General features: G+C 32.9%; 2 protein-coding genes and 1 long non-coding RNA gene across 5 annotated transcripts; 1 reads left to right on the forward strand and 2 right to left on the reverse strand.

The window, feature by feature from the left end:
* Positions 1-700: 700 nt before the first annotated feature.
* On the reverse strand, positions 701-2,681 carry LOC144572747 (uncharacterized). Of its 3 annotated transcripts, none has more exons than XR_013517799.1 (3): positions 2,416-2,681; positions 1,380-1,452; positions 701-1,085 (listed from the first exon to the last, which is right to left on the reverse strand). It is a non-coding gene; the product is annotated as an uncharacterized LOC144572747 (long non-coding RNA). The 3 variants fall into 3 exon arrangements; XR_013517801.1 differs by having other exon boundaries at positions 701-1,123; XR_013517800.1 differs by having other exon boundaries at positions 2,401-2,681.
* A 7,558-nt stretch (positions 2,682-10,239) lies between these two features.
* On the forward strand, positions 10,240-11,935 carry LOC144572811 (uncharacterized). The gene is made up of 5 exons (XM_078322485.1): positions 10,240-10,788; positions 10,881-11,102; positions 11,253-11,318; positions 11,431-11,496; positions 11,643-11,935. The coding sequence occupies exons 1-5, from the start codon at positions 10,240-10,242 to the stop codon at positions 11,724-11,726; spliced, it is 987 nt and encodes a 328-aa protein (XP_078178611.1). The 3' UTR covers positions 11,727-11,935.
* An 11,160-nt stretch (positions 11,936-23,095) lies between these two features.
* LOC144572812 (uncharacterized) lies at positions 23,096-24,575 on the reverse strand. The gene is made up of 5 exons (XM_078322486.1): positions 24,006-24,575; positions 23,693-23,914; positions 23,483-23,548; positions 23,294-23,359; positions 23,096-23,176 (listed from the first exon to the last, which is right to left on the reverse strand). The coding sequence occupies exons 1-5, from the start codon at positions 24,552-24,554 to the stop codon at positions 23,096-23,098; spliced, it is 984 nt and encodes a 327-aa protein (XP_078178612.1). The 5' UTR covers positions 24,555-24,575.
* Between the last annotated feature and the right edge of the window lie 690 nt (positions 24,576-25,265).

Below are 25,265 nucleotides of genomic sequence, written 5' to 3' on the forward strand. Positions count from 1 at the left end.
TAGTATTAGTGTCGGCTAATTATTAAATGGCCGACACTAATGCTTTACTTTTAGTGTGGGCTATTTAATAAATAGCCCACACTAAATTTTTTTTTTTTAAATAAATTTCAAAAATTCACTATAAATCATAGAAATTTCCAAAAATGGAAATTTTTGTTCTGGGATGCTGATTGGAGTGTTGTCTATATGCATGTATAATGGCTTGGCTTATTTCAACTTGGAACCATAATTTCTATCTCAAAAAAATTTACAACTTACAAATAAGCCCCACTTTACTCGAACTTACAAATTTTACACTCAAGTCACTTTACCCCAACTTACAAATTTCTATCCCATGCCAGCTGATAACAGAACAATGAAAAAATTATAAAAACAATATAGTCTCACTGCTGAGAACTGTTTACCCCAATCTAAAATTCAGTCCACAAGCAATCGAGCAATTAACTAGTTCAATCCTCATTTATAGGGGACTAGTAATTCAATTTATGTACCTTGCAGCTTTTAGCTTATCATAAGCTTATTGGATGGAGCTCTTGATCAACGAAATTGGATCAGATGGAACCTGTCATGGAAAAATAGAGATTCAGCAAGAACAATGTAGTAAAATTAGGTAATGAGAAAAAAAATATAATTTTAAGGAGAATTAATGATCATATTACTGGTAGAAAAATGAAAAAATAATTAGAAAACTAACCTTTTGTTGAATATGGACACCAATATCACTAAGCACGGGATTTCTTGAAGCATCAGTTGCATTTGACTTTTGCAACCAGTCCTGAAAAGAAGGAAAAAAAACACCAACAAAGTTTTGTGGATTAACATGTAATTAGCACATTTGCACAGTTAATTTGCAAAATTACATACCTGTCCAGCACCTTCAGCAATGCAAATCATAGCAAAGCCTTTGTCCTGAATCAATCATTCGAGGTGTTCTACAAGACCATTTGGCCCATCTAATTTGAAAGGCACCTGCATTACAAATTACAATCTAGTAAGAACAAATGGAAAAATACCTCATGCAAGAAAGAAAATGGAAACATACCTCAATCTTTGTAGGAGGTGCGATTTGCTGATTCCCCTAATCCCTTTAGAAAAGCAACGAAGTATAATATATCTAATTTCCCTTAAAAAAAATTCAGAAGTTCCACTATCAAGGTATATCAATTACTTGTAAGAACATAATTTTTGTAAAAATATAAATTACTTAGTGCCTTTATTCGGAAAAACAAGTTCGAACAAGACATATCAAACAATTCAATTCAGACAATTTGCAAATTATAGTCTACAAATAAAATGACCTTTTACAATTCAATTCAGGTTTGGCCTACTTCTTTTTCATGCAAACCACATTGAGCATTTCAATCTAGAAAAGAAAGTACCTGAATTGCACATTCATTTGGGTACCAAGTGAGATGTGGATATTATGTGTGCTTCTCACGCAACAGATCCAATCTGAAAAAGAAATGTTATTTAATAGGATTGGTTATACAAATAAACATGCAGTACATGCATAGGGCACTGGTACCGACTGTTATTCGCAAGAGTACCATAACCCTTCTCAGACCAATAAAATTCAAGAGGGGACATGCAATAATTAGATTTTACAAATCAATAAAATGCATCACTAAATTACAAATCTAAGCAAGGTACTGTTTTCATCCATGAATAAAATCTACTAAGAGAATTACCAGTACATGTTTTCATCCATGAATAAAATTTACCAAGAGAATTACTAATGTTTATCGATTTTTTTTTCTGTTGAACTAATTTGAGTGGTATTATGAAGTATAGTATCCATGAAAAGCCATGATTCGTCGTCGTCATAAAGATGTAATAGGTCATTGAATGTAAATCCATCCATAGTATATGATCTACAATTTCTTTTCATAAAAAGTATATTCAAATACATATACATACAACCTAACTTAGTATAGTTGTACAAACTGTTCGGTTTCAAGTATGAATCTTAATTGAACTTCGATCAAATAATATTGATTCAGAAAATTTCTGAGTTCGATTTCAGGTATACAACCCAACTTAGTACTTGCTTACCAGTAGGTTGCAACATGTAAAACCACACTTAGGTGCAATCTGAAAATTTAATATAAATTTCAGTAATCGAAAATTCCACCTACAAAATTGACCTTTCAATTGTGCTATTGAGCACAAATATAGTTCCTGACCCAAGGCAGGAAGCAATTCAAGCAAGAATAATGAGTCAATCGGATCAATAAGTTCAAGGCATTACATAGCCAAGTGAGACACACATTTCAATTCTCAAGTAACACAATAAGTCAAAGGTGCTCAATTCAATAATCAATGTCAGAAACAAAAGAGTCAAAACAAGCACAAAGAAAAAATCAGCACATGTTATCAAAAGCGACACAGATTGAAACAAACCTCTAGCTTTCTTACCGATTTATGAGTAGAAACCACACAAAATCCACAAAAATTCACTTGTCAATCTCTTGCGAGAGACAGAGAGAGCCAGAGAGGGAGAGAGTTCACTCGCTCCAGCCAGCCGCGAGGTGAGAAAGAACTGAGCGAGAGAGCGAGAGACGGAGAGAGCCAGAAAGGGAGAGCAACGGGATGAACGGCAGAGGGTTCGGCGGCGGGAGGGATGAGCGGCAGGAGAGAGGCGCGGTTTTGAAAAACCCTAGAGATGCGCGAGAGAGAGAGAGAGAGATGCGTAGGTTTTGATGAGAGGTGGGACTGAAAATGAAAATGGTGCGCGGGTATATTTTTCAGTTTTAGTGTCATTAGTGTCGGTTGTTAATACTTAGTGTCAGCTTTTAATAAAAGGCCGACACTAAAGTATTAGTGTCGGCTATATATAAAAATCCGACACTAATTCTTATTATTAGTGTCAGTTAATTATAAACAGCTGATACTAATTTTATTAGTGTCAGCTTTTTGTAATCAACCGATACTAACATATTAGTGTCAGCTTTTTGAGGTGACACTAATTGTACATTCTCCACTAGTGATGGAAAGAGAATTGGGTAGTTGCAACTCTAATACAACACTCCAATTCAAGGTCTTTGTAGCACTCTAATAGTGTCTTCATATGGCAAGATAATATGGTAGTTGCAACCCTAATACAACACTCCAATTGAATGTCTTTGCATCACTCTAGTTAGGGGCTGATGCAGGATTTCTGCCAGGGAGGGGCAGAAATTGAGTTCAAATCCATTAGCTATTCGGTACTATATAAAAAAATATCTTAATCAAAACCATTTAACTAAAGAAGAGTTGCTCTAGTCATTGTGCCATGTAAATCTCAAATTGAAATTTTCTTAACAGCTCTCATAAGATAATAACTATGTAGTGCAAAATGGTCTCTGATGAATTGTATATTTTTAACTTCTAAGCAAATCCATTTATTTAGTATGATATATAATCTTTCATATTTAATTTCTAGATAAATATTGAAGGAAAGGAAAGTTGCTTTTATTTTCATGAAAGTTATATATAAAATGGAAAGTTAATCAAATATTTTTGAGGAAAGTTAATCAACTTTTCTTTTTTTTTCAGAGAAATTAAATATAAAAAGTTATATATGAAATGGTTCCAGAAAAATGACAAGTTTCCTTCTAAGCAACTTTTTTCTTCATTTCTTCAATTATCTTCCACTAGTAACAATGGTTCCAGAAAGGGGCAAGTTCATTTTTAGAGGGAGGCAAAATAGAATCAGACCCATTTTTTTCTATTAAATTTTAAAATTTAGGGAGGGGTAGTTGTCCCCTCCCCTGGAACAAGCTAGGTCCACCCCTGACTCTAGTAGTGTCTCCATACAGTAAGAGAATATGGTAGTTGCAACTCCAATGGGACACTCGAATTAAAGGTTTTTGAAACTCTCTAGTAGTGTCCTTGTATGGAGAGAGAAAATGGTAGTTGCAAACATAATACGACACTCCAAATAAAGGTCTTTACAACACACTAATAGTGTCTTTAGATGACTAGAGAAGATGGTAGTTGCAACCCTAATACAACACTTCAATTGAAAACCTTTGCGGAGGCCTCTAGACTGAGACCACGGGACCAATTGGTAGCCTTCAGTCTTTGAGGCCGCAGAGACGTTTGACGGTCTGGGTAGATTTGAAATTCTCCAAAAAAAAAAAAAAGAGCATTTTTTTTTTTTATTATTGCATAAATAAAAATTTCGGAACTAAACAAGTATCAAAATTTCGGGACTAATTTTTATTGTCTTTTGTTTAATGTGAATTTTCGTTAAGGGATGTCAAAATATTGTATATTAATGCAGACAAAACAATTAAGATCACATTTAATTATTTACTTTTTTTAAGCTTCATATTGATACAATATCTAAAGAAAATATAGAGACATGAAATACCAAAGGATGATACTACTTGAATTGTTTTCTCGTTATTTATTACATTTATTAGACAGAGAATCAAAACATGTTTTCATGTGCAAAATTGGGGGACACTCTCTTGTTTAATTATATATCTTACAAATTAACATAAAATAAGAATTGTTGTTTTGTATTCTGATAAGAAAGGAGATCAAATCATTCAACTTATAAAATATTCACAAATATTCACAAGAAATCATTTATCCAATATGAAATCTGTGACATGTCGGTATCTCAATTCTTTGCTTAACTGTTATTATCTTTCTTTTTTAGTTTTCCTAACCAGGTGTCAAGGAGAAAAGATCTATGTAATCTTTTATAGAATATAAATTTGCACAAAGTACAGCTGCATGGTGCTCATGCTATATATCTGTTTGTACTGTAAATCATTATCCATGTGCATTTGGTGAGTAACTAGCTAGTGCTTTTATTTTTTTATTTTAGGATAAGATACAATGTTCATAACCAAACTGACATACATGAATACATGCTTGCAGTAGTGTAATAAAATTAATATGTTTCCGGCAAATGCTGTTGACATGTGAGTTAATTGGTGATTGAAAATGTGAAACAAGGTTTGGAAAATTCTAATGTTGCACTCAAAGTTAATTATCTACAACAAAATGTGAACTAGTTGCTTCAATTTTTTGGAGTAAAATTGGCTAACCTAATTAATTAAGAGTTGCTAATGCTCAATTAGGTGATTAGGTAAAACCGACACATATCATAATTAAGATTTACTTCCCTTCCATGGTCTCCCTTCCTCCGCAAAAGAATTGTAGGTTTTTATAATTATCTTTGCGTAATGCTTACTACAAACAATAATTAAAAAAAAAAATCTGAATTATTTTGTTGCATGATTCAAGGATTAAAGAGGTTTTAAACCATCTTTAATAAAATGTACTGGATTTCAAATTCACTCTTCTGATTTTTTATTAAGAGAAAAGGTTTCCATCCACACTGTTTTGTCCACCATCTGTCCACAGCGTTATCTAGTCCCAGTTTCAACTATTTTTAACTGCCTTCGGTCCGCACCCATACGTCTCCTATTTAAACTTGCCATCGCACTTTCCTTTTTTGAATTTCATTTACAAAACTTCCCATTCCGATCAAATTTGCTCCGTAATTTCTGCGATTTCCTTCTGATTTCTGAGAGAGGCGATAACCTTCAGGAGATTTCCTTCCTCTTTCCACGATTTCCTTCCTCTTTTCACGATTTCCTTCCTCTTTCGTCTCGAGGGAACATTCAAAAATGATCTGAGAGAGGCGATAACCTTCAGGAGATTTCCTTCCTCTTTCCACGATTTCCTTCCTCTTTCGTTTCTCTTTCTCAACGGAACCTTCAGGAGTGGATTTCGATCGAATAGAAGTTGTCAAGGTTGAAGAACATGGCGAAATTTAAATCTAGTGAGTTATTTCTTTATTTCTATTGAATTTGTTGTTTGATTTGATGCAGTAACAGATCTAGCATTGTTTTGAACTTTTATTTGAATTTGTTATTTGATTTGATACAGTAAGGGATCTCGTAATTATTTCTTTATTTCTGTTGAATTTCGATATGGAGGAGATATGAGGAGATGATATGAGAGAGGCGACATGGATGAGAGATGATAGAGAGGCGATATGGATTATTGATATGTTAATTTTACAGTATTTTCTCGTTAATTTACAGTATTTATCTTGTAATTTTACAGCATTCATCTTGTGAAAATCTAAAGAAAAGAGATGATAGAGAGGCGATATGGAGTATTGATATGTTAATTTTATAGTATTTCCCCTGTTAATTTTACAGTATTCATCTTGTAATTTTACAGTATTCATCTTGTGAAAATCTGGAGGAAAGAGATGATAGAGAGGCGATATGGAGTATTGATCTGTTAATTTTACAGTATTCATCTTGTAATTTTACAGTATTCATCTTGTGGAAATATGAAGAAAAGAGATGATAGAGAGGTGATATGGAATATTGATCTTGTAAATTTACAGGATATGACACATTAAATTTGTACTGGTAGTTTCAAAGTTTCCGAATGTTTGAAAATTTTAATTACATTTTTTTTGTAAGATGTGTTATATAAGTTACAACATTGAGTTAGTAATTTTACAGGATTGACGCAAGTCAAATGAAAGTTTTCTTGGATGTTTGAAAATGATAATTACGTTTTTATATTATTTGTTACATAAGTTACATCATGGAGTTAGTAATTTTACAGGATTGACACAAGTCTAATGACTTGAAATGTTCTTTAAATTTTTGTGGAATGTTCTAGAAGTTTTTGTAAAATTGTCATTGACCGCAAATAACTAGCATTAACCGCAAATAACTTCCATTAACTGTTAGTAAGAAAAATATAATTAGTTTGCCAAGTGGTCCCGCACGAAGTACAGTTAGTTTGTCAAGTTGGCCAAGTTGCAAACCGTTAATGAAAGTTTCTGGATGTTTGAAATTTTTTATTACATTTTTTATAAGATTGTTTTTATAAGTTACAGCATTGAATTATTAAATTTACAGGATTCGCACAGGTCAAATGACAGTTTTTCTGTGGACAAATGGTGGACAAATGTCTGTGGACAATTAGACGCTTCCTTTTATTAATGACCTCCACATTTCTTCTTCTAAAAATAAAAAAGGTACTGGGTTTTCAAATTTATCTTTTCTATATGAAATGTTAGATGAAATAAAAAAAATTCTCAAATTGAAAGAGAAAGAAGTTTAAAACAGAGTAAGTGAGTAAACCCTCTTTGGAAATATATTTCCTGATCGGAGGAGACTTGTATTTTCATCAGACAAAATTAAATATACATGCCTGTTTCTTCCTTGTGTTTATCTCTTTTTTCTTTAATAAAGAATGTCAGAGCCCTCACTGGATCGTGCAGGCCTTAATCAATCTTTAATAATCCTTAAAGAGTACGAAATGGTTGTCATCTCCAATATCATGCCCCATCCCATTTTGATAAGGATTAAGGAGTGACATATACGGATACCTTCACTAAAATAATTGCTACCATATTTAATAATATTCAGCTTATAAAATTATGATTTATTTCAATGACTTAAAAAAAATCATTTTATCTGAATAGTTCTTAATCTAGCGCTCAGTTAGGAAAAAGGATAATAACATAAAATTCAAAAATTAAAAATTAATGACCAATAGGTCCGAGCAAACAATATATGTGCTTTCATCAGTTAAATAACTTAAGCAATCGACTTATTTGAATTATTTTTATCATTTTGTATGGATCAATTTGATGCAATAGATAGTGATTATGGTTGTAATGAAGGTAGCATATTGCTTTTATACGTTTTCCTTTTGAAAAAAAAATAGATAGTGATCGAAGGTAGCATATTGCTTTTATATTTTGTATGGATCCATTTGATTCAATAGATAGTGATTATGGTTGTAATGGAAAAAAAAAAATATAGATAGTGATTATGGTAGCATATTGCTTTTGTTATTTTGTATGGATCAATTTGATTTAACAGGTAGCATATTGCTTTTAAACATTTTCCTTTTGAAATTCTTTTATGTTATATACGTTATTTTTATTTTAAATTAAGTTAATGAAGGGTTGAAATCTATGTTGCATGGATACGGGTACGGGTGTCGTGTCGGATACGACACAGGTACGGCGACACGGCAATTCTCAAAAATAGAGGACACGACACGTCTATTATATATTTATTATTTTTAATTATTTTATATATTGTATTTAAGATAATCATAATATAAAATAAATTTGTATAAATGATTAAAGACTTAACCAAAGAATATAGTAAATATTATAACTACTAGAAGAAAACACAAAAGAAGCTCTAGTGGAGTGGTAAAACATTTTGACACTCACCCTAGGAACGCCAGTTCGATTCACGCAAGGGAGAAAAAAAATTCAATTTCGCTGGTGGTGTATGCACAGTGCACGGGTGCAGGAGTGGTTCACGGTCGCGGTCCACAGGCACGGGCGCGGCTCACGGTCACATGTGCGTATCCCGCCGTGTCCCAGTCGTATCGGATGTTTCGGGCCGTATCGGCACGTTTCAACGCGATGTCAGAGACCGTATCAACATGGTTGGGACGCGCCAGCTGGCGTGTCTGATACGTATTGTGGCCATATCAGAGGCGTGTTGATGTCGGATACGTGTTGGACACGGGTACGATGAGTTTCTAGGAGTGTCAGGGTAACATAGGTTGAGATCGACCAACCTTTGTTTTCATAAATCCTAGCTAGTGCTGAGTTTCGAACATATAATCTCCTACACAAAATTCAATTGTAGGTATCCTATCCGGAATCCTGGATATATACGCGGATGTAGGGCTGGCAAAAAAATTCGTGATTCGATTCGAGTTTGATTCGGGTTTGATTCGAGTTTAATTTGATTCGAAATGGGTTCGAATTGAAACGAACCAAACCAGGTTCGGTTCGAAATTAATTCAAACCAAACTCAAACCTAGCCTGGTTCGATCGAAATGGGTTCGGTTACTTTTATGGTTCGAATCTCATAATAACATCGGCCGTCCATTTACCTGATCAAATTAAAATCCAAGATAGAGAGTCCTAATTTAACTTAGCCGACACTCTCTCACTCTCAAATCTCAATAACCTAGTTCTCTCTCCACCTCTCCCTAACTCACTCTCCCTCTAGCTCTAAAATCTAGCCGACGCTCTCAGCGACTGGCTGTCTCTCCGGCTGTCACTCCTCTCTCCGACCTAGATGACTGTCTCTCCTCTCTCTTCGGTGGTCTCTCATAGTTCATACCAGGAAAGCCGTCTCTGATGTATTTTTTCATGAACAATTTTTCAACTTAAAAACACTCATTTCATAGTTCATACCGGTAAAAGGAAGCCATGTGAATTTTGTCCTGCGAGAAAAAATTAATGTATAAACTACCGGTATAACTAGGGCTGCTAAAAAATACTTTAGTTCGTGATTCGATTCGGGTTCGATTCAAAAAATGTGTAGTTCGCAATTAATTCAATTCGAAATGGGTTCGGTTCGAAACGAATCAAACCAGGTTCGGTTCGAAATTAATTCAAACCAAACTCAAACTTAGAATAAGTTCGGTTCAGTTCGATTCGTTGCCACCCCTACGCGGATGCGTATTATACCTATTATATATATCTTCCCCTATACCCAACATTTGTAATTTATATTATTTATTTGTTTCTTCTTATATATCCCAATTAAGGAAGCAGCTAACAGTCCCCCAACTCTAGTCCCCCAAAAATCTCCGGATATTTTCAACTAATTATGTAAACATCCATACTAAATCCTGTAAACTAATTCAACAAATTCTGTAAACATAAAAACACGTGAAAGCTGTTAAAAACGCGTGACAGCTGTTGAAAACGCGTGACAGCTGTTGGGGACCACCTTCTATGAACATACACATAATATCCTGTAAACATATACATATTATCCTGTAAACATACACATATTATCCTATAAACATACACATATAATTCTTTAAACATACATATTGTACTTGAAATTATAGCAGTTGAAATTATGACAGTTGTGGCAGTTAAAAACGTATCAGAACTAAGCTAAAAAGGGAAGGCTTTTATACACGGAGATTTTTGAGGAACTGTAGCCCGGGAGACATTACTTTTTCTCCCCAATTAAACTTCTACTTACAACACTTAATTATTTAGTCATGTCAATATATTACTTAATTGGAAAGTCAAATGCCTTAATTAAATGTCTATGTTGTCTTTTCTAGCTACGATCAACATCTTAACACTAGAGAGATAGTATAAATATAAGTGCAAACTCAGACTTGCATCTCACCAAACCACCTCTTTTGAAGTCACAACCCTCCTTCCACTCCAAACCTTAAATTCCATTCATGTCTCATTGCAGCAGGATGGAGTGTGGAGGAGTCATTTCAGAGGTGAATTGTGTCTCTTACCATGCATCCAACCAAACTGATGAATGCGAGATGATGTCCCAATTTTTCTGCTCAGAATTGAATTTCGATGCACAACCCTTCTTCTTGGCTGATCAAGCGGCAAATGTGAATTATTTTGAACATCTTTTTGGGCACGCAAATTCAACCGATAGCAATGATCTTAACAATGTTTCCTTCATTGCACCCCCTGTTAGTGAGTATGAGAGCTATTACCAAAATGGCTCCAATGAAGCCCTTGGTATAAACATCAATTCAAATCCTCCATCTGTGGACTTGAGCTTGTTCCATGAGCAAACTGCAAATACATACCTAAATTTGACCCCAAATCCTACAAATAAGGAAACTTTCTACCCCAATTCGGATGACGATGAGAGCAACGGGAAAAAATGTGATTCGGGTATGTATTTATTGCAGTCAGTTGGCCTTCCAGAAAATACAGCACAAGCAAAGAGAAAATTCGATGAATTAGATTGCCCCATTGGGAGTCCTGAAAAGAAGTCTCCGGTAAGAGATAGTCCCCTCTCTTATCTTTTAGCACATATACATACAATAAATTTTTAGACTTAACAAGCTTTTATTTGTATTGTTGAATACAGGTGAAAAGATCCGCAAAGAAGGGAAAGGCAAAAGAAGCACAAAGCAATGATGAAGAGCAGAGCAATGGCTCTATTGTAGAAGGGATGAGTTCTATTGGTTATAATTCTGACGATGATTCGAAAGGTTCTGGAAATTATAGCTTAAGATCAAAAAGGTCTCCTGCTGCCAAAACACGAGCAGGTCGTGGTTCTACAACAGACCCTCAGAGCCTCTATGCAAGGGTACTTCATTAAAACTTTTGGATGTACATTTTTTTTTTTTTCCAATTTATAGTATAATTCTCATGTTACAAATTATGTGCCAACTCGAACTTGATCTGTAAAACTTGATGTTATTATTATTGACCTTCTTCGTCTATTTTCTTCATGCAGAAAAGGAGAGAAAGAATCAATGAGAGGCTTAGAATCTTACAAAACCTTGTACCCAATGGTACCAAAGTAAGTTTGGAGATTAAACTATATTTTGGTCTCTTACTAATTTTTTATGAAACCTGAATTTATCACGTCGGAATATGGATAACTAAAGGAGAATGATTTACAATTGCTTTAGGTGGACATGAGCACAATGCTAGAGGAAGCAGTCCAGTATGTCAATTTCCTTCAGCTCCAAATCAAGGTAAGAGAAAGAGAACTTGTTTTCATACATATAAACATTCCTTTATAACAGTTCAATACAAATTTTGACTTTTGACCTAACTATTTTAAATATGCAAGTAGTCAAATTATGTCTAAATATTGTTGGTCTATCATCATGATATATAGATGTTGAGCTCGGATGAACATTGGATGTACGCACCTATTGCTTACAATGGCATGAACATTGGACTTGATCTGAAGATTGTTTGACCCCCTAAAAAAAAAAAGGAAGAAGAAAGAAAGAAAGAAAGAAAAAACAAAAACAATAACAATAACAAAATTGGACTGGATAACTACAGTTTGTCGGAAACAGAGGAGGAAAGAAGAAGAAACAACAAAAAAAAAAAGAGTAAGTTGTAGTTGGTTGGGCCGAAGAAGAAAAAAGAAAAAAATGGGCCGTGAAAAATAAATAGTCGAATGGGCTAAAGGAAATAAATGGACAGAGGAGATGGGCTAAACAGAAAGGAAAAAGGATGAATCTAAAAATGGACGAGTCCGGTCTTGAGGGAAACCGAGAACAAAGGTTGAAGCAACGGAGAGGAAAAAGAGGAGCGGAAATGGAAAAAGGAATTTATCCGCCGGAAAAAAGGCCGAATTTATTTATTTAGCATTTAAAAAAAAAATAATTAGCATGACATTGGATAAATTTCCGAACTTAACAGATCTGCATACCGCTTAGAGCAGATGGATGCGCAAAACTAGTCTTCGTACCATTAGTTTAAACTAATTAATATTTTGAAATTGTGTATGTTTTGACTAAGTTTGTTGAAATAATAATGTTCGTTAATATTCACGTAATTTTGTTTGTTGTTATTCTGAGTCACTAATGAATCGCAAAATAAATATTTAAAATATAGAAAAATAAAATAACAAACTAATGATAAAATGTACAATTAATAGTAATGGCCTACAAAATAACAAATCTCAAGGATAAACAACAAATAAAAAAAGATATATGCAACCATCTAGATGACGGATGTACTTCTGAGTAGGCCTTCGGTGCCTCTGTGGCTGCACACTCTCAGAGACTGGGGAATCCTCCTGCTCCGACGACGAGGTATCATCCTCTCGTGACCCCTGATCTGGCAGCTCTTTAGTACTAATCGGCACACCTCACAAACAACTGACGTCTTACAAGGTCATCATCATCAGCCCACCGGCAAATGAAACATGCGAGTCTTAGGCCTCCAGCGTTCAATCAGATCCAAAATCAGGCCCGCGTTGATAATGATGAGTGTCATATGCGACATCTGATACAACCCGAGCCTCCTCAATGTGAGACCTGCCAGTTCGCGGGTGACACAAGGCTCCAATTGTGTCGCATTGTCGTAACATATGAAGAATGCATTTATTACAAATACATTAATGAGAAATTTGTATATATCCCATCAAAACTACTCTTTTTAGATATATCCTCATCACAACTCTAAATTTAGTTATATCCCATCAAAACTTAATTGTTTTATTTATATCCCCATTTCTTCATTTGACCTCTTAAAATTTAAAATAAATATGAATAAAATATTTAAAAGACTAATTTACCCTTCATCAAAATTACAGCACTAATTCCTTTTCGTTTTCTTTGTCTTTCTTTCCCTCCAGCTAAAACTTCCTTTTGTTTTTCTGTTTTCCTTGAGCATTTTTCAAATCTCAAACACTTCTTTGTAGGCTCTCCAATCAGCCTCAGTAGGGGAGGCAATATTTGCACATAAATTTGCCAATGTCTGACAATCTGTATAAAAGATGCAGCTCTCGATTCCCATGGCTCTTGCTTGTGTCACAGCCGCTTTCAATGCTTGAGCTTCTACCTGCAGTGGGCAGCAAGCCTGAGATGTCGATGATTCATATACCAGCAGTTCGTTCTTCCTCTTTATGACATAGCCTATCCCACCGTGCCACATGTCACTCCATGATCCATCCGAATATGCCGCATGCTCTTCTTCAAGATCCAATTGGGGATCTGGATCATGTCTTCTATTGATCAATTTGGTGTTTGCTAGCATAGTTTCTGATGAGATCTTGTTGAGGTAGAACTTAAAATCTCAAAAGATGGCTACTTTGCTCCGTATGCCATGCCAATTCTGCACCTCCACAAAGACCATATCACATTGGCCATTAAGATATTTACACATACTTAAATCTAATTTATAAGATTTAAATATCATCGAAAGAATAGTATGTTATCTAGCTTAACATTTAATCAAGTGGTAAAAAATATTCAACTTATCTATATTGGTACAGTTTATAAATAACATACTGGTACAATTGAATCATGTTAAGAAGATAAACATGAGGTCACCAAATGATATTTATCCATTGTGGTTGGTTTATTAAAGCCATTTTTGTTTCTTTTCCATTTTTCCTTTCCATACTTTATAGTTCTTGATAGACATACTGATAAATCGAGGGTAAATTGGTTTTAATTAAGGAATAACTGAGGCACAGTTAAGCTATGTCAGTCATATCCATGTACTGTACCAATATGTCTATATCATAAAAACTAATTTCATATAAGTGAGATTTCCAATCAGCTTAATGACAATTTTTTTTAATCCAGCCTAGAATACTAATTGCAACGGTTAATACAACACCCATGACTGCAATTGATCAAAGAATGTAAGAATTGAACAAAGAACAAACAAAATCAATTTGATTAAATCTCAAAAAAATGATACAAATGGCACAAATGCTAAGTCTTAGGTGGAAATCATATACAATCCCTTCATAATTTGCTAATTGACTCCACAATTACATTCCTTATTTACACATGATCCAAACTAGGGGTGTCAATGGTACCTTTTTAGCCGTTTACCCGACCCGTATCGTATTCGATAAGGCGGGTATGGGTAAGGTTTTTTTTTCGTTAGCTCATTGGGTATGGGTATGGGTAAGAATTTTTTTTCGTTAAATAAATGGGTAAGGGTATGGGTAATGACTATTTCGTACCCGTTACCCTATAGGGTAATTATAAAATTCAAATATATATTCAATTCAATTTTCAACCCACTTAAATGTATATTTAATTCAATTTCTAACCCACTTAAATGTATATTCGTGTTTTTGAATTTTTATTCTTTATAAAAAATAATTTAGTTGGAATTGATTGCACATTTATTTTATTTTTTATTAGAAATGCAATTATATATGTGTTAAAATCAATGTTCTAAATAGCGCGCTATAGCGTTTTTCTTCCATAAAAGCTATGGCGCTATGTCCAAATAGCGCGCTATTTCGCGCTATAGTGCCGCTATTTGGGTATAGCGCAATTTTTTTAACCCGGCCGCTATAACGCGATAAACGCTATTTAAAACATTGGTTAAAATGAATGAGTTTTTGATGTTTAATTTGTAAAATATAATAAAACTAATTATTATACTAGTATTATCTATTATTCACCCGCTACCGTTTCGTTACCCGATAATATTAATGAGTAAGGGTAGGGTAGGGTAAGATCAATTTTTAATGGATATGGGTAGGATATGGGTAAGGTCAATTTTAATGGGTATGGGTATGAAAATGTCTCCACCCGACCCGTACCGTACCCACTGACACCCCTAATCCAAACACAACAAAAAATCACTAAATTTGGTTTGATATATCTCTCTGACCGACCAGCTCCGCGTCTTCATCTTCTTCAATGCAATCTTTGACTGGGTCTTCTTTTTGCGAGCTTACTAGTTGCTACGATCTCTAACTGGTTGAAATCGATAGTAGTGCTATATCTCCAGTAACAATACTATATGAAAAGTCGGATTTAAGAATGGTGTAAAGGGAGAGGTTAGTTGGAAAAAAGAAAACAAAAGGAAGTTTTAATGGGAAGAGAAGGAATGACAAAGAAGGGCAAAACAGTCTTTTAGATATTTTATTAATATTTATCTTAAATTTTAAGAGGTCAAATGAAGAAATGGGGATATAAATAAAACAATTAAGTTTTGAGGGGATATAACTAAATTTAGAGTTGTGATGGGGATATATCTAGAAAGAGAAGTTTTGACGGGGATATATACAAATTTCTCTAAATTAATTATATTTGTATAGGTGTTATCAAGTATTTATCTTGTGCTGAGCGATTGGTATCCACAGTAGATTGCTAATAGTTATGTCGTATATAGTGCCGAAGAGGGGGAATTTTATAAAATAATCTTCTTTCAAAATCTATCAAACAAAATACTCCTCTTTCAAAATAATTATCAAAATACTCTTGTGGGCTCCAATTTTCCCTACCATTCTTCTCCCCTTCGACTACCTTTAAGTTACTCCTTCCTTCCTTTTTTGTTTTCTCCTTTCTCCCTCAACTATAAAAAAATGAAACTAATATTTAATAAAACACAACAGCAAGAAAAGAAATAAAAGATCTAAATTAATAGGACTTAAAATTAAAATAGCTTAAGTGTGCGCAAATAAGTCGGAATGTAAGATGAGAGATTGATGATAAATTGATAAGAGATCGCTTTTTACTCATAGCATTAGCATTAAATATTTAAATGATTAATTTTTCTAACATCACCAACCTGGAGATCTCCCTGCGTATTTTATGGATTTTATGCTTATAGCATTATTTTATGGGGATACTTCGATTAATGAGTATTTGTATTCTGATCATACAGACTATGATTTAAAAGCCTAGTTTGATTATGTAATTGAAAGAGTTTACACTGATAAGAAAACCAGTATACTTTTAGATGAATGTGTTATCAATCACAAGCAATATTAGAAGCATCGTACAAGAACAATATCCAGAATTCAAGAGGCAAATTCTAAAGAAATTCGCAATTTTTTTGTTTTAATAAACTTTTGGATTCTGGTAGACAACTTTCTCAAATTCTTAATAGTTTATTTTATCGAGACTGCCCTGATCAATTGCTTTATTTTTTTATAGTGCACTAATTAATCACCCTGTAACTAGCTTTTATCGGAACCTCTGTCCAGTTTAAAATTTCGACCATTATTTCATGCTATGATTATATACCTCTCTTTCTTGTGTCAGAGGGGTTCAAGTATCACTCTGTGCCGACACTGAAGTCTCAAACAATTTTCCACGAGATAAAAGATGACTTTGCTATGCCCATACGAAAATGACCCTGAATTTTAATTTCAAGTCTAATAAATTCAGATCTTATGTTTTGATTATGCAGTTGTATTTTATAAAATAAACTATTTCTTTTTTGACGGAGGAAAGGAGAAAAGTGGGAGAGGGGGCTTTAGGGTGTGGAAAGTTGGGATCCACAAGGACATTTTGACAATAATTTTAGAAGGGGATATTTCGTTTGATGATTTTTGAAAGAAAGTTATTTTATAAAATTTCCCGCCGGGGAGGTGTAATATTCTGATTTTTCTGAGTTTCAGATTTTATTTTTGAGGTAGGTTGTATCTTGTGGATTCTGTAAAGTTGGTTTGTATCATATTATGAAAGAGTATGATGAAGTATCACTTTTTTTTTCAAAATAAAAAGGTAAAATATTTAGCATAATATTTTTCTTATGATATAATTTATTTTATATAATTATCTGTTACCCAATGGGTACGAAATAACCTTTATCCGTACCCATACCCGTTTATCTAACGAAAAAAAAAAATCATTACCCATATTCATACCCAATAAGTTAATGAAAAAAAAAAAAAAATCTTACCCATACTCGTCTTATTGAATATGATACGGATAGGATAAATGAGTAAACGGGTGTCATTGACACCCCTACCCACGAACTAGGAAGTAATTTGAGATTGAAGTATAAGTTTCTAAATTTGAGAAATTTTTATGAACTGGTTTCTGAGTTCCTGTTTCTCAAACTAAATTTTCTAAATTTCAATAGGTCCATAGTGTACGAATCTAAGCATACAAGTATTTACTAAAACATTTTATTATTATGCAACTATGCAAACACATTAGAACCTAGACCCTATTTAGGTCTGAGTTGGAGTGTCTTTACTATGGTTATTTATAATACTATATATATATATGGCACAGCTAAATTGCTGCCAGCGGTGCTGCCGACGTTTTTTTTATTTTCTGATGTCCAAACAACAAATTCAAACCGTTAAATGTTTAATCTATACTATAATCTACTTGGAGACCAAATTTTACATTTTTTGGAATTTGTTTACTATTTATTAAGCTGGTTTGAAAACTGCTGATTTCAGTAAATTTCTACAGCATTGAAATCAGCAGTTTTCAAACCAGCTTAATAAATAGTAAACAAATTCCAAAAAATATAAAATTTGGTCTCCAAGTAGATTATAGTATAGATTAAACATCTAACGGTTTGGATTTGTTGTTTGGACATCAGAAAATAAAAAAAACGGCGGCAGCACCGCCGGCAGCAATTTAGCCGTGCCCTATATATATATATGCACTCCTTGGCTGCACTCCAAATGTTTATACTTTATGACAAATATTTATACTTTATGATAAAAAAAAACTCCGAAAATTAAATTTTTACTTGTTTAATAAAGTTCTTAACTTGAATTAATTTTCTTATCATCGAGTAAAAAAAATTGAAAGAAAAATGAAGGTTATGCCTTCAAGTTCCATGAAATTGACATCAGAGATGTCTTTTCTGTTTACGAAAGATTGCCTGAACGACAATGTAAAATTTGAAAATAGAAAATAAATCAGAATCTAAATAAAACAAAATTGACAGTTATTCTTTGAATTTTCCTTTTCCTCACATATTTAGAAACCAACTACCGTATTCCTCCAGTATTTCTCGTGCCAGCATCTCCTCGCATTTTCTTTCATCTCTAAAGATCTGTTTGCACCTCTCCCTCCAAACCACAAAGCATATGACAATCTGCATTCTCCTGATCGATGACTTTGTTCTTGACTGTTGTGATGTTTTCTCTGTATCTTTCATTGATATATATCATTTGCATTTATGCTCCTCCCTGTACCATCGAGTAAAAATTGATAACACTTTACCTGTTAAGTAAAAAAAACTTGTATATTTAGATATACAACAACTTTGATATAAAATATAAACACTTGCAATATATAGATTCCAGGTGTAGAGGTTGGAATCCCAAATGATTGTTCTATTTTATAAACAATAGAACCTACACACTATAACACAATGAAGCTGAATTTGTCAAAATTCATTTTTATGTCTACATGCACAGGCCCTACTTCCATTGTCGCTATAAAGTACAAATATACACTGTAATAAACAATTGAGCAAATGCATCGATCTACTATAATTTTTGTGTAGATGCATCTCCTATGTACACTATATAATATAAAATTGAGCTAAATGGAAGTAGGGCGTGTTTGAAGTAAAAGATAATGTTTTTTTTTCTAGAGATTAGTGACTTTAAATATACTTTTTGTTCAGCAAAAGATAATGTTTTTTTTTTTTTTTTTTGCCTAAGGGCGTGTTTGAAGTTAAAAAAAAAAAAAAGAGTAAATGCATCTCCTACATACAAAAAAGGTAAAATTTCTGGTGTACCAATTAAAACTTTTAAAATAGCCAATTTCTCCATCAAAACATCTTAATATTCAATATACTTATGAAAACTTATCAAAACATCTTAGAAGAAAGGATGATAAGTTTTTATGGGTATATTGGATATTAAGATGTTTAGATGGGGAAATTTGCTATTTTAAAAGTTTTGATGGGTACACTAGAAATTTTTCCTATAAAAAAGTTGTTAAAAAAAATAACAAAACACTAATTTCTCGAGTATTAATTAGTATGTTTTTAAGTTTATCAAGTTCTTGATGAGCTTAACGTTGAACCTATGGAATTTATTTCAAACGCAATTCGATGAATCCAAACAGTTGAAATCAATCTAACCACGAGTAATATGTTTGCATGCAAAATTTATAAACTTTTTAATATATTTAGTACAAAGTCAAGCGTCAAACAAAAAATGTTTATAAGTTAATTTTAATATATTTTTTATTTTTTTAATTGCTTTACTTTATACTAAATTATTTGAAAAATTATAAATTATATATATAAATGTAATACTTATGAAGTAGATGATTTTAACAGTTTAAAATTTTCTTTTGAAATAAATTTGATAAATTTTATAGTTAAGCGACTTGGTGAGCTCAAATACATCCTAATTTTAAGTTTGAAAGATTGAGTAACCCATTTTGACATCACCGTATATATTGAATCTAGATGATCTACAACTCTTATCTTCGTCTTTTCTGAGATAAAAAGTTCTACAACTCTATCGAAATGCAAGTGATTAGTTTTCATTTTAATTTGTAGTTAATTCAGAAGGATTTACCTAGCTGCTTCCTCGGAAAAATGAAGAGAAGCCAATATTTTTCAAGGAGATTTTGAAGACATTGGCATTAAAAAAAAATTGTTTTTGCATCAATATTCCAAATAAAATTTAAAAATTTAATCTAAAATGTAATGTTCTTCTTTACAATTTATGTGAGCACCTAAAATTTGTATTCATGACTTGCATTTTAAAAAATTAAATTATAAATAATTTGAAGAAAATAATCATGAGTACATAATAATATTTTTTTTTTTGTAAAAAATGAACTCGATCGGAGGATTATAAACTTTTACGTGTATACAATTTTTTTCTAAAAAATTAAATATTAAGATGATTGAGTATGGTCCTAGTGGATTTTCTTTCAGAAGTTCACTATTCTGGAATGGTATTCTTAAAGGATCAGCTGTTGTTGAGGTTGGTTTCTCTAGGAAATTGGGTAACGGATTAACTATCCAATTTTGGCATGATAGGTAGAGTGGAAAAAATGTGTCGTGCCGTAACTAACACGCCGTGACTTTGACCTCATGCCGTGACCAAGTGAACAGTGACCTATGTCGTGCCGTACCGTAACCAAAATGCCAATGGGTGGTCACGGCACGTGAGTCACACCGTGACTATTCACATGCCGTGTCCAAACGTGATTGATCACATTTCTCATGTTTATGGTGGGATGGTCAATAATGAATTTACAGCAATATTGTCTTCCAAAATCCCTCTTAAAATTAAGATTTTTCTTTATTTGCTCAAAAGAAACAAGATTTTAACCAAGGAAAATCTAATTTCGAAAGGGTGGACTGGTGACACCTCATGTGTCTTTTGTCGTGTTTTTAATCCAATGACCATCTCTTTGTCCATTGCTCTTTCACTATTCAAATTTAGCGATGGATTTTAGCACATAATAACTTTATTTTTGAGGGTTATATAATGGATGATATTTGGTTTATTAATGCTGCTATCCCTCTCAAGAACAAGTCATTGGTAGAACTTGTAAGAGGTGTTGTATTTTGGTGTATTTGGCTTGTGCGAAATCAAATTTGTTTTCAAAATGCTTCTATTTCTTCTTTGCAGGTGGTGACTTCTAAGATTATTTCTTTATGTACCTTTTAGTGTAAAACATTGTATGATGGTTCTTTATTGTCTTTATCTTATTTTTACCCTTATATACTAATGACATACCCTGTCATGTTATAATCACATTAGAGGACGAGGAGGATTCATTAGAGGTGGTTTCAATCGAGGGGGGATTCAATAGTGGGAGATTCAACAGAAGATATAACACATATTCTTGGGTTAGAGTTTCTAAATAGTTTGTAGTTTGATGAGCTAATGCCTAGCTTCTTGGTTTGTTGGAATTTTTATACAATGGTTGTTTGTTTAGGTCTATCTTTGTTTTGTTTTGTTTTGGTTATTGACTAGTTTGTGATGTGTACCGGCACTTGTGTTTGGCTGTGTTGGGCTGTTTTGTTTTGATACTGGTATATATGTTCCAGTTTTTGTAACTGTTTCTAGTTCCAGTTTTTTGAAACTGGCACAGTAAGACAATATAGTTTCTAATGAAATTGGTGGAAAAAATTCACTTTTTCAAAAAAAAAAAATTTAAGTAAAAAAAATACGGTAACTTGTGAAGATCAACAAGTTATGGTCCGCAACTCTCGAATTATAACAGGGGAAATTTCATATATTTAATTATTTTCTGCAATTCTTAATTTCTAAGTAATTTATATACTAGAATTCTACACCGACCACCCACTCCCCCCCTACCCCGGCAAGCAGCCTTGACGGAAAATGTATTTTCTTTTTTAGAATATATAAAAATGGTTCTAAATTATTGAATCCGCATTAAATTTTCTTTTGTACTAAATTAAAGACTGTATTTTCTTGATGGAGAATATATAAAAATGGTTCTATACTTTTGAGTCCCAATCAACATATAGTAATTTGTCACCTAACTGCATGCAAGCATGTAATGTGTATAAATATTATTTTATAATAACCGTGTAAGGAATTGAAATCTTATACTTGAAAAAGTTGCTGGACTACAATCTCCATAAGCTTAAATTATATCACGTCCCAAGCATACATATGTGCAATTATTAACATATCTAGTTATGCTGCATGCGTGATAAAATAAAAAACCGAGAAACACATATATAGTTTTATATACTTGCATTAAATATATTAATTATTAGCGCTATGGTTGATTTTTTTTTTAATAAATGTTTAATTGTGAGTATGTGGTTATGAAAAATACACTGCATTACTTTCTTTTTTTTAAAAAAAAATACACCTCATGACTTCAACATTCAGGCTCAAAATAGCCTTTTCACAAGTATATAGAAAAGGCTCTAGCTAAATGTAAGAAAAAGAAGTAGATGATTTGTTAATGGACAAGTAATATAAACGCAGGGCCAAAATTTTAATATTTACAATAATTTTGAACTACAAGCATATTTTTATATTTTTAAAAAAATCAAATTAAAGAAGGGTACAAGCAACACTTCCTGGGCTGATCACTTGGCTCCGCCTCCGTATAAAATATTAATTTTCTCAATAACATTTTGTGATACTTATTCTCCTAGATAGCATCTACCAAGTTTCTCAAGAAAAAAAAATAGTTTTTTCATACTTAATATCCTGATATTTGCAGAGTTTGCTTAATTTCATTGTAATTACTTTAACCCTTTTAGTTTCAGTCTTTCAATACATTGGCATTCTAACTAATTAATTAACGGATGGCAAAATTTTATTTCATCTCTTTTCTTTGTAAAATTATTGGTTTATGAAATTCATTTAAACCAAATTAACTATTTGATTTCAACCCAAAACTTGTAGCATCTGTAAATATTTGGTTTATTTTGTATGCATGCATTTCTTGCTTTTATTTATAAAAGTTTGTGTATATATATAGCTGTCATCATTGCCCAAGAAAAGAAAAGAAAAAATAAGAACAATATATCTGTCGCAGAGAGTAATTTTGTATCCCTGTAATAGACATACATGACAAGAAATTATATAGGCATAAGAAAAATTGTATACAGAACTTGTGTTCCTGTAATATTTGATACCCTTACATTGATACATATATAGATACAATTGATGAATTGATGATGAATTGAACTAAAAAAAAAACTCTCTTCTCTCTATACCCGCAGCATCTTCACAACTTATTTCTTAAAAGAATGCGAAGAAACAATATTTTCTCTATATATACTTTCTATTTTTTTTTTTTTACCTATATATAGTGTCAAAATTCGGGAATTAATTTAAACCCCTAATTGACAGTAATTAACCGTGCACGATCTAGCCTATCCAATTAATGAATAGAATTTAATGTATTGCTAACATCATATCTTCAGATCAAGTCCAATGTTCATGCCATTGTAAGCAATAGGTGCATACATCCAATGTTCATCCGAGCTCAGCATCTGCATATATGATAGACCAACAATTAAACATTATTTGACTATTACTTGCATATATACTCAGAATATTTAGGTCAAAACTTCAGAATGAATCGTTATAACAAATTATCTTTCTCTTACCTTAATTTGGAGCTTAAGGAAATTGACATACTGGACTGCTTCCTCTAGCATTGTGCTAATGTCCACCTAAAGCAATTGTAAATCATTCTTCTTTAGTTAACAATATTTCCACATGATAAATTCAGGTTTCATAAATAAATATAAATAAAATAGTAAGAGCTCAAAATATAGTTTTATCTCCAAACTTACTTTGGTTCCATTGGGTACAAGGTTTTGCAAGATTCTCAGCCTCTCATTGATTCTTTCTCTCCTTTTCTGCATGAAGAAAATAAAAGAAGGTCAATAATAACATCAAATTTTACTGACAAGTTCGAGTTGCCACATAGTTAGTATACCAAGATAATTATGCTATATATAAGTTGGAAAAAAAATGTATATCCAAAAGTTCTGATGTAGTACCCTTGCATAGAGGCTCTGAGGGTCTGTTGCAGAACCGCGACCGGCACGTGTTTTGGCAGCAGGAGACTTTTTTGATCTAGCGCCAGAATTTCCCGAACCATTCGAATCATCGTCAGAATTATAACCAATAGAACTCATTCCTTCTACAATAGAGCCATTGCTCTCTTCTTCCTCTTTGTTTTGTGCTTCTTTTGCCTTCCCCTTCTTTGTGGATCTTTTCACCTGAATTTCAACAATACAAATAAAAGCCTGTTAAGTATAACAATTTATTGTATGAATATGGGCTAAAATAAGAGAAGGAAGCATCTCTTACCGGAGCTTTCTTTTCAGGACTCCCATTGGGGCTGTCTAATTCATCGAATTTTCTCTTTGCTTGTGCTGTCGTTTCTGAAAGGCCAACTGACTGCAATAAATTCATACCTGAGTCACATATATCCTCATTGCTCGAATCTTCGTCGGAGTTCTGGTTGGAATTTTCCTTATTTGTAGGGTTTGGGGTCAAATTTAGGTAGGTATATGCATTTTGCTCTTGGACCAAGCTCAAGTCCACAGATGGAGGATATGAATTGATGTTTATATCAAGGGCTTCATTGGAGCCATTTTGGTAATAGCTCTCATACTCATTAACAGGGGGTGCAATGAAGGAAACATTGTTAAGATCGTTGCTATCGGTTGAATTTGCGTGCCCAAAAAGATGTTCAAAATAATTCACATTTGCTGCTTGATCAGCCAAAAAGAAGGATTGTGTGTCGAAATTCAATTCTGAGCTGAAAAATTGGGACATCATCTCGCATTCATCAGTTTGGTTGGATGTATGGTAAGGGACACAATTCACCTCTGAAATGACTCCTCCACACTCCATCCTGCTGCAATGAGACTTGAATGGAATTTAAAGCTTGGAGTGGAAGGAGAGTTGTGACTTCAAAAGAGGTGGTTTGGTGAGATGCAAGTCTAAGTTTGCACTTATATTTATACTCTCTCTCTGTCAGGAGTGAAGATGTTCATCATAGAAAAGACAAAACAGAGACATTTAATTAAGGCATTTGACTTTCCAATTAAGTAATATATTGACATGAATAAAGAATTAAGTGTTGGGAGTAGAAGTTTATATGGAATGAGAAGAAATAAATAAAAGATAACTACAAATGTTGGAATTATATGTAAGGGAAGATATATTATATACAAGTAATTATACCATAAGACTTCACGTATAATAGGCATTAGCGTATATATCCAGGATCCCGGATAGGATACAATTGGGAATCGTGTGGCAAGGTGTCAGAAATTTTTGTTAAATACATTATTGAGATATGATTTTAACCAATAATTAGATTGAGTTGATACAAAAGAGTATGAAATTGCATTTATTTGCCAATCAAAGAGAAAAAGATGGTCCGTGGCAATTGATGTATAGTTTTTATTTTCTTGCAAATGGGCGATAAGAATACCTCCTGTTTTCAGCATTTAAACTATCCCAAAATGCTTGAGCAGATCAAAGATGTTCCTTGTATTTTTCACTGTAATCAGATCATCTAGCCTCTTACTTGATTATTTATATATTTATCTTTTCGTG

The sequence above is a fragment of the Carex rostrata genome, chromosome 20 (assembly GCF_964058835.1).
Source record: "Carex rostrata chromosome 20, lpCarRost1.2, whole genome shotgun sequence".
Classification (NCBI taxonomy): domain Eukaryota; kingdom Viridiplantae; phylum Streptophyta; class Magnoliopsida; order Poales; family Cyperaceae; genus Carex; species Carex rostrata.